The sequence below is a fragment of the Gekko japonicus genome, unplaced genomic scaffold, assembly GCF_001447785.1.
Source record: "Gekko japonicus isolate JY-2015 unplaced genomic scaffold, Gekko_japonicus_V1.1 scaffold5744, whole genome shotgun sequence".
Taxonomy (NCBI): domain Eukaryota; kingdom Metazoa; phylum Chordata; class Lepidosauria; order Squamata; family Gekkonidae; genus Gekko; species Gekko japonicus.
Window position 1 is genome coordinate 1 of NW_015167704.1, and position 10115 is coordinate 10115.

The 10115-nt window shown below is 49.2% G+C and overlaps 1 protein-coding gene across 1 annotated transcript in view; it reads right to left on the reverse strand.

Moving 5' to 3' along the window:
- Positions 1-6115: 6115 nt before the first annotated feature.
- LOC107112938 (zinc finger protein 135-like) overlaps positions 6116-10115 on the reverse strand; it is a gene marked incomplete at its 5' end in the record, with an annotated part of 37709 nt that continues 33709 nt past the window's right edge. The window contains 2 exons of the mRNA XM_015414149.1: positions 6116-7347; positions 8549-8557. Of these exons, the coding sequence (XP_015269635.1) occupies positions 6620-7347; positions 8549-8557 (737 nt within the window). The remainder of the gene's footprint in view (positions 7348-8548; positions 8558-10115) is intronic.

The following is a 10115-nucleotide window of genomic DNA, read 5'->3' on the forward strand; positions in this document are numbered from 1 at the left end:
GGCTTCACTTTTAGAAATCTGGCAGTCAGGGAGTCATAGAATGTTAGAGCTGGAAGGTACCTTGCAGGTCATCTAGTCCAACCCCCTGCACTCTGCAGGAGCATAGCTTGAAAGATAGCCCTACATACCTACGACATACACGAAACATGGTCATCCAGCCTCTGCTTGAAAACGTCCAGCGAAGGAGCACCCACCACCTCCCGAGGCAGACTGTTCCCCTGCTCAACCACTCTGACAGTTAGGATGTTTCTCCTGATATGACTCCCTTCTAATTTCCACCCATTAGATCTAGTCTTGCAATCCGGAGCAAGAGCGAATAGATCGCCTCCATCTTCTACATGACAGCCCTTCAAATACTTGAAGTCTGCAATCATGTCCCCTTCTGTCAAGAGCTCTCTCAAAAGAGTTTGTAAACTGCTCTGAGACTCCCTTAGATAGTGAAGGGCAGGGTCTACATCCAATCGCCTCCTCCTCTTCTTCTTCTTTTGCTTCCCCCTTCCATTGCTACTGCACTAAAGAAAGCTGCAAGGGCGGACCAAGGAGGCTGATGTAGCATCTGGAGCAGAGGTCCATTGGGGGCTGCGAGCCACAAGGGGTAGATGGGGACTCTCGGTCTGGGGCAAGGGAGGCTCTGTCTGCTGGGTGCTTGCGAGGGGGGCTCCTAGTGTCCTGGCCCCACTGCTGGACCTCTGGAGAGCACCTGGTATTTTTGGCCACTGAGTGACAGAGTGGTGAACTGGGTGGGCCATTGGCCTGATCCAACACTGGCTTCTCTTATGTTCTTAGGAACTCTCGGTCTGGGTCTTCTTGGTGCTTTAGAGGTGTGGGGGGGGGGAAGTGGGAGGGCTCCCAGTCTCCTGGCGGGATTTTTATTGCAACTCTACTTGTACTCTAATGTTTTCCAGTGGAGCCCATTCAAGTCAATTGGCATTCCTAATTATTTCCAATGGGCCTTCCAGTCTCTCCGCTTGTTTCCACTGGGCAACCCTGTCCTTTGTTTAAGTACATCCCATCCTGGGCCCCACTGCTAGACCTCCTGATGGCCCCTGGTATTTTTGGCCACTGTGTGGCCCAGAGTGTTGGACTGGATGGGCCCTTGGCCTGATCCAGCATTGGCTTCTCTTATGTTCTTATGTCTGGGGCAAATGATGTTCTATATTCTTGGCGCTTTGGGGGGGGATGAACCTCCTGAGGGCACCTGGTATTTTTGGCCACTGAGTAACAGAGTGTTGGACTGGATGGGCCATTGGCCTGATACAACACTGGCTTCTCTTATGTTCTTATATGAACTCTGGGTCTGGGGCAAGTGATGCTCTGTCTTCTTGGTGATGGGGGCGGGTGGGGGGCAACAGTGGGAGGGCTTCTGGAGTTCTGGCCCCACTGCTGGACCTCCTGATGGCCCCTGGTACTTCTGGCCACTGTTTGCCACAGTGTTGGACTGGATGGGCCATTGGCCTGATCCAACACTGGCTTCTCTTATGTTCTTATATGAACTCTGGGTCTGGGGCAAGTGATGCTCTGTCTTCTTGGTGATGGGGGTGGGTGGGGGGCAACAGTGGGAGGGCTTCTGGAGTTCTGACCCCACTGTTGGACCTCCTGATGGCCCTTGGTATTTCTGGCCGCTCTGTGCCACAGAGTGTTGGACTGGATGGGCCTTTGGCCTGATCCAACATTGGCTTCTCTTATGTTGTTATATTCTTAAGCCAGGTCCAGCGTCCCTGTCCCCATCCCCCACTCCTTGGTTATCCACCTCCCATCAGGACCGTCAAACTCCATTTTGGGGATGGGGCGGCTAGACTTGAGGGGACCCCCCACACACACTCCGGGCTCTTCTCTCTCAAAGTGGCCAGGAGGAGGCGCTGCCCTTGCGCCGAGGTGGGGAGAGAAGACTGCGGGAGGACCTTGTGGGCGGCCAGAGGGAGCCCCTGCGGGGGTTTTGGACAGTAATTCTTGGAGGTGGTGGAGGGCAGAGCCCGGATGCCCGGAAAGGAGGCTGCATTCGGACACACACACACCCTTCAAGGGGTCGCTGCCCCCCACCTCCGAATAAACAGTACAGGAGCAGCGAGCGGCAGGTTGGCCCAGGCAGTGCTCGGCAGATGGGGATCCCTGCCCACCCCCTTGGGTGCCCCGCCCCTTCCTCCCAAAGTGTCCACCCCCACCCCCAAGGATCCCCCCCCAAGTTGGCAGACATGCACAAAGAAAGTCATTTCAGGGAGATGTTTCCATCAGTTAAGATACTAATAGTTTTCCTTTTCTTTGTGTGTCTGTCTGTCTCCTAATCTCCTGCCAACCTAGCAGTTCGAAAGCAAGAAATTGCAAGTAGATAAATAGGTACCACTTCGGTGGGAAGGGAACAGCGTTCCGTGCACATTGGTGTTTAGTCATGCCAGCCACATGACCATGGAAACGTCTTCGGACAGTGCTGGCTCTTCGGCTTTGAAACGGAGATGAGCACTGCAACCCTAGAGTCAGATTTGACTGGCTTTCGAGCAAGGGAACCTTTACCTTTGCCTGTCTCCTCATAACATGGGGAAAGGAGGAATTGCTGGGAAAACCGTTTTAACCCAGAGCCCCTGTCTCGAAGGAGTTCACCTCACAACAACCCTGCAAGGTAGGTTAGACAGAGAGAGAGAGCTTTTGCTCAGATGTGTTGGACTGGATGGGCCATTGGCCTGATCCAACATTGGCATCTCTTATGTTCTTAAGGTATAGATAGGAACTCTCTGAGTCCGGGGCAAGGGATGCTCTGTCAGTCAGAGATAGACTGACTGGCCCTAGGACACCCAGCAAGCTTCATGGCAAAATGGGGACTTGAACCTGATTCTCCCCACTCCAAGGGTGCGTTCAGACGGGGCATTTACAACGGTATAGGTGCAGGTTGGAATCGGTGTACTTACCGGCGTTCACACGTAGAACATCTGCCTTCCGTCCCGGGTGAAGCTTTGCCCCAGCATTTGTTTTTTTAAAAAGGTCCTTAGTTTATGGTTTTGAGGAGTCCGGGACCTGAGACAGGCCAGTTTGGTCTTTAAACTTTAAAGGTAAGTCATCTCTTCAGGGCATGCTTCTCAGGACGGGGTGTTTTCCGCATGTGCGAAGATCGCCATTCTGTGGATGGCTGCCTATGCGCATGGGCAAACTGAGTTAAAAAAACCAAAACCGCCGACGCCCCCTGTGTGTGAACAGGCATACAACGATGGGCTCTGCAGACGGGCGGTAAGTGTGATCGCGTTTCAGCCGGCATAAATTACACCGGTTGGAACAATTCTGTAGGAAAACGTTGAATGGCAGTCCCAGGAATGAACAAAGCCTGGGTGGAACATGAGATGTTGTGAATGAAGGTAGTTAATGGCTGCTTGATGACCTTCTGTTGCTGGAAGGGGAAGCTACTGGGGACGGCTGAAAGGTGTGAAGCAGTATCATTTCAGGGGTCATTTCCTGTAGGAGCGCACAGGAGCGGACCTCTGGCAGTAAAGAGCCCAGGGGGTGCGCACATGCAAGAAGCCCCACCCCCTGCTCCCAGCAACCCTGTCTGAGCAAGAAGTAGCTAGGTAAATTGTAGAGCCCCCCCCCGGGCCCAAAACAGTCCAGTGGCACCTTTAAGACCAAGTTTTATTGCGGTACAAGCTCCCCCTCCTCTGTGAGGACAGATCTGCACATTCCCGCCCCCCCCAATAGCTAGCAATTCAAAATACAGCCCAGTGGAGCCTGAGTGGTGGGTGTTGCCTTCTGACACATTTCCGGTGATGTCAGGGGGTGTGGCATATGCAAATAAGTTATGCTGAGTTATGCTAATGAGCTCCTGCACCTCTTTTTCTACAAAATGACCCCTGATCATTATTATGGCAAACAGGTCAGGAAAGTTCAAGCCAGGTAGGGAAATGCTTCGTTTAAGTTTAAACTATGTCTTTCCGGAAGACCCGTTCCTGCCATCGCTTACAGTTTCAAGCTGGGGACGAGGTCATTAGCAGACAAATCCATAACGTCTCACCTTCAGAATCCCATCCCATGTCTTTAAGTTTAAAGACAGAAGAGAAAAGGGGCTTCCGGTTTGGCTTCCGCGAATGGCGGACGCATCCTTGGGGTGCTCCCGAGGGCGTCTCGCCCGCCCGCGGCCAAGGGGGGAATCCGCGCAAGCGGAGACCCAGACGAGCCCCAGAAAGAGGGGCTCTGACCCGGGGCGCGCAGGCGGGAGCCTCTTTCTCAGCCGAACGGTTGGAAATTGAGGCTACTGCCATGCCCCATTGGACCTTGCCGCGTAAGCGACCCCGCACGGGGTTTAGCGGAGCGACCTGATGTCACCGAGTGATGAAGCGATTAAGCGATGAAAAGGAAAAAGAGTTGTGAGTTGTCGAGCGCGAAGAAAAAGAGCTAAGCGTGTTCCCCCCCCCAGCGGAAAGATTTAAGGGGGGAGGAGGGGAATCCCTCGCTCCCGCAAACAGAGACTTTTAGCGAAGTAAAGGAAGGGGGAATTGAATCTGAGAAAAGAAGCGGTTCTGTTTGGTGCATTGTGAGGAAAGACAAGATTTTCGTGTTTAAAAAAAGCGTTATACGAACTTTGATAAAAGTAAATAAAAAAAACAAGATGTCGGAGCTGGACTGTAAAACTAGCGAACAAGAAAGGAGGAGCTTCCGGTGTAGGCGTTTCATCTTTTGTTCTGCCGGCTGTTTAATAACCGGCGTGTGAAGGACTGTGACCTTGATTGGGACTGTGAGAAACGTATTGAACTTTGACAAGCGAGAAAGTGCCCTCAAAAGCGCTTTTATAAGTCAACAGTTATGGAGAGAAGGTCCAGCTAAGAGAATGGCAGCGTTTAAACTTAAAAGCGAGAGATGGAAAAAGGAGAAAACCATTCTCAAAGCTAGAGACCTTTTGGAGAGGCACGATAGAACAAGGATTGCGGCATTTGCAGACAGACAGCGGAAACAGCGACCCGGGGGAGGAGTTGAGAAGTCGGAGAGAAGTAAACGGAGGAAATTCCTGCCCAAATTCGGAGACTGAAAGAAGCCAGCCCGTAGAAGACCGTATGAAAAATTGCTGAAAAAGACTTTGCTAGCGAAGCACCAATGGGACACTACTAACATATTAACATAGATAACCGGTTTGAAGAAAGAAGTTCGACAACACACAGAAGAAGCCAAAGAAGAAAATTTTATTATTACTAACAGATTAACCTTACCAGTTAAAACATCACTCATCTTTCTCTTGATCCCACTATATACCTTCCCCCTTTCTAATTAAGCGAAATATATCTCCTTTTTAGGAGAGGGAATAAAGCTTTTAAATTTAAAAAAAAGACAGAAGAGAAAAGATAGACTCCATCTTCAAGGCTCAAGACTTTTTGAAGAGGCACGCCAGTACAGAGGACGAGGCAGAACTCGCTAAGTGGATAGAAGGAACTACCGAAGAAGACAGCAGTTCAGAGGAAGAGGTGAAAGATGAGGAAGACAAAGGAGCGGCTTGAGGACCAAAATACAATTTAAGAGACAAAAAAGGGAAGCACCCCAATGCTTGCGAACTAGTTCGAAAAGTGCAATAAAAGATAATACTAATCCCAAAGGGACATTATTAACACACTAACTAACTGTTTTGAAAGATATAGAAGAAAAAGGGACTGTCCAGCTGCAGAAGATTTTGACTTTGACTTTACTAATAAAAGATTAATATACTAATTTTTAACATCACTCAACACTTTTCTTTATCCCTCTATATACCCTCCCTAACTTTCTGAAATGTAAAAGCAATAAAATTCTCTCCTTTTTAGGAGGGGGGGGGGGAAGAATCCCATCCCAGACTTGCTGGCATCCGTTTTATGTGACACCAGAGCCACTTTGGCTGTGTTTTCAGACCAGGTAGTGCCCAAAGAATGCGATTTTGGAGTGCTGTTAAAGTGAAGGGAGCTTAGACTTATGTCTGAATGGGTGCCAGTCTTCCCTCTAAGCTGAGTTAGTGTGAGCTAGCTCACTGTTTTTTAGCCTCCAGCTCACACATTTTTTGTCTTAGCCCAGGAAGGATGGCTCCAGAGCAAACTAAATCATGCTAACTTGCAATGTTAATGCCAGTAGCTCACAAAGTTGAATTTTTGCTCACAAGACATCACAGCTTAGAGGGGAGCATTGCAGGTTACCCCAATAACAAAATCACTCTACCAGCTCTCAGCATGGGGCCTGCCCGCCTGGACCCATCTACCCCTGGGACCCAGCAGGGTGAAGCTGTTCACCTCTGTGCTTCCGCTTTCTCCAACAGACCCTGTGGGACCCAGTTGGAAAAAAGCCTGTGAAGTGCTTCTCCGAGGAGAGGGCGCATGCCCTATTGCCAGGCCTGGGATCTCCTGGGTTCCCGTCTACATCCTGGCTTCCCATGCCAGTCTCTGCAGCCTTCTGGGGCTCTTGACACTTCCTGCTGCTCTTCCCCCACCTGCTGCCCTTCCCCCACCTGCTGCCCCCTGGCGCGGCCTCTTTCTGCTGTGGTCCATCCTTGGTTCTTCTGGGGCTTCTGCCACTGCCTGCTCCACCTGGCCCCATTGGGCCCTCCAGAACAACAGCTGCCACGGTGGTACGGGAGGCTGATGGCCAAAGGCTTGTCAATGACCTCAGTGCCGTGTGGGGGGGTCCTCTTTCACTGGGATTGCATATCCATGCCATGACAGTATCTCTTGGGGTGGCTCCCAAGTCTGGGTCTGGCAGTGCAGGACCGGGACACTGAGAACTCAAAAGTGTTTTCCCCTCTGTGGGTCCTCTGATGCTGATGAAGATTGCCACTCTGACTGAATCTCTTTCCACACTCTGAGCATTCAAAAGGTTTCTCCCCTGTATGGGTTCTCTGATGTAGCTGAAGACTGCCATTCCGACTGAATCTCTTTCCACACTCTAAGCATTCAAAAGGTTTATCCCCTGCGTGGGCTCTCTGATGCAGTTGAAGACTTCCACTGTGACTGAATGTCTTCCCACACTCTGAGCATTCAAAAGGTTTCTCCCCTGTGTGGGTTCTTCGATGCTGTTGGAGACTTCCACTCTGACTGAATCTCTTTCCGCACTCTGAGCATTCAAAAGGTTTCTCCCCTGTGTGGGTCCTTTTATGGTTTAGAAGATGGCTACTGTGACTGAATTTCTTTCCACACTCTGAGCATTCAAAAGGTTTCTCCCCTGTGTGGGTTCTCCGATGCTGTAGAAGACGGGCACTGTCACTGAATCTCTTTCCACATTCTGAGCATTCAAAAGGTTTCTCCCCTGTGTGGGTTCTCTGATGCAGTTGAAGATGTCCTCTCTGACTGAATGTCTTTCCACACTCTGAGCATTCAAAACGCTTCTCCCCTGTGTGCATTCTTCGATGAAGTTGAAGATGGCCTCTCCAACTGAATCTCTTTCTGCATGCTGAACATTTGAAAGGTTTCTTCCCTGTGTGGTTTGTCAGATGCTTTTGAAGATTCCCACTCACACTGCATCTCCTTCCCCACACTGAATATTCAAAAGGTTTCCTCCCTGCGTTGGTTCTGCTATGCTGTTTAAGATTCTCACTCACACCAAATCTTTTTCCACACTTTGTGCATTCAATGGAGTTGCTTGCTTTTATTATCCTGCTCCTTGGAATATCTACATTACGCTGTCTTCCATCTTTCTTCTCAACCATACAATCGACATTCTTTCTCATCGGTCTGCCTCGATTCGTGATGTTTTCTTTCAGGTCTTCATTTTTAACATTATCTGGCAGTTGCTGATGAGCTTCCTCACTTCCTTCCTTCCTCTGATCACCCTCTGCTGGAATAAAGACCGAGATCCTGTTAGCACCTGGGAGGGCTGGGAAGGTCCAAAGGCATCTACGTAAAAGGCATCTACGTGACCGCAGTGGAAAAGGACTGGCGACAGCACTTTGGCCTCGTCCACCTTGGCTGATCTTAACCACCCCTCCACTTTTCCCCAGAATATCTCGTATTAATGATTCCTCACCCCCTCAAGTGCCACAGATGAGCTCCTGCCCAGAAAGAGCTTCTGAGCCTCCAGATTTCAGGCCCTCCCTCCTTCCCCAGCGGGCTCTATGACTGTACGAAACGTTGCTTGGAAGTTAACCAGAAATCCCCCGTGGCACGTCCTTGCTTTTTCCCTTGACATAACCATGAAGAATACTCACTCTCAGTCAGCTCATCTGGGAAGGAAATATGTTCCTGGGATCCTCTTGAGGAAATCCTCAGCCTTTCTTTGGATGCCAGGCCGTTGTCTATCTCCACCGTCATCTCTCTTATACTCCTGCCTTTGTTTGCAGAGGAACAGACAGAAAGAGAGAGAAAGTGATCATTCTTATATGGGGAAGAAAAGAAAAGAAATTCAAGGGCAAAAACTCTTCTGGGAGGATAAAACCACGGTCAAGATCAATGTCCACAATCCAAACCAGTATAAAGGGAATAGATCTGTGAGGCAGAGCACCGTAGTTCCCCCAAAGGTTCACGTGATTATTAAGTGGCCTGGTCTGACTTTCAGGCATTCGTGATTCGAGCCTCCCTGCAGTGAACGTTTCTATATGTTTCAAGGCCATTGCTTACTCGTGAGGAACTGTATCCAGCTGTGTAGCCAGGAGGGCAGGGGGATTAGGAGGGTGCTGACAGCCTCTGGGAAATTCCATCATGGAGGACCCTTGATTGGGTCGTTAGGACCACCTGACCCTAAGAGGTAGAAAGTATAATAGGTGTATAGTCAAGAGGGAAGCCAGGCTAACTTTATGCTCATGCCATCCTAGTATGTCTTGATATTTACTTGCTGCATCATGATGAATAGTTTTCTGTAAAATAATTTAGGTTGCACCTGGAATTTTTGTTGTTCAGTCACACAGTCGAGTCCGACTCTTCGCGACCCCATGGACCAGCTCATGCCAGGCCCCCCTGTCTTCTGCTATCCTCTGAAGTTCACTCAATTTCATGTTTGTTGCATCTGTGACACTGTCTAACCATCTCATCCTTTGCCGTCCCCGTCTTCTTTGACCTTCAATCTTTCCCAGCATCAGGGTCTTCTCCAGTGAGTGCTCCCTTCTCATTTGGTGGCACCTGGAATACTGACGCTGTAAAAGAGGTGCCACCTAATACCACGTATTTCTTGTATTAGCTAGAACAGTTACCTCTCCTGGTTTTTCTGTTGTTGAGCTGCAGCAACATGGCTGCTTAGTGATCTTTTATTTTTAAATCCTCAACAAACCTTTATATATTTAAAAAGGGGTCTGCTTTACTTGTGTGCTGTCTTCTCATGAACCCACTGAACTGGGTGCTGCTCAGGTACAAAGAGACTAGCGATGTAAAGCTAATCTCGGTGAGGTTGATAAAAGGGAACACAGGCGAGGCAAATAAAATGCAGGCCTGTGATCAGGCAGACAAAAAGGGAATATGAGGAGCGCATTGCCAAAAGCATGAAGACCAACAATAAAACTTTCTTCAAATACATTAGAAGCAGAAAAGGAGCCAGGGAGCCAGGGTGTCCGTGGATGACCAAGGGGTAAAAGGATTACTGAAGGATGACAGGGAAATGGCTGAGAAGCTGGAGGCATTTTTTGCCTCTATCTTCACTGTGAAAGATGAGAACTGCTTGCCCACTCCAGAACTGCTGATTTTGGAAGGGGTGTTGAAAGACCTGAGTCAGATTGAGGTGATGAGGAGGTCCTATGACTGACAGAGAAATTAAAAACTGATAAATCACTGGGCCTGGATGGCATACATATAACAGTTCAGAAAGAACTCAAATGTGACTGGTGTTTCTGGTCTTGACGAGGAAGGACGTGGAGTGGGAGCTCCGAGCGTCCAACCTCTCCTATTTCTCAAAGACAGTTGTTCAAAAATCGAACAGAAGTTCTTAGGTTAAGAAAGAATTTCAGCAAGGAGCTTGGGCTTTCTATGGGAGAAGTGGCGACTCTCCCAGGGTAAAGGAAGCTGCTCCAGAAGCGGGAGAAACTAGGAGACAAACCGGCGAGAATAATCGTCGTTAGAAAGCCGAGACTTCAGGAAAAGCAACAGGGGACAAAGGAAGCCTTGAGACAAGACCCGAAGCTAAGTATCCTATTAAAAATTTAAGAGCTTTATTGAAGGTAGAATAAGATCAATAACAAGGAATAAAACTAAGGAAAGAAGAATATAACG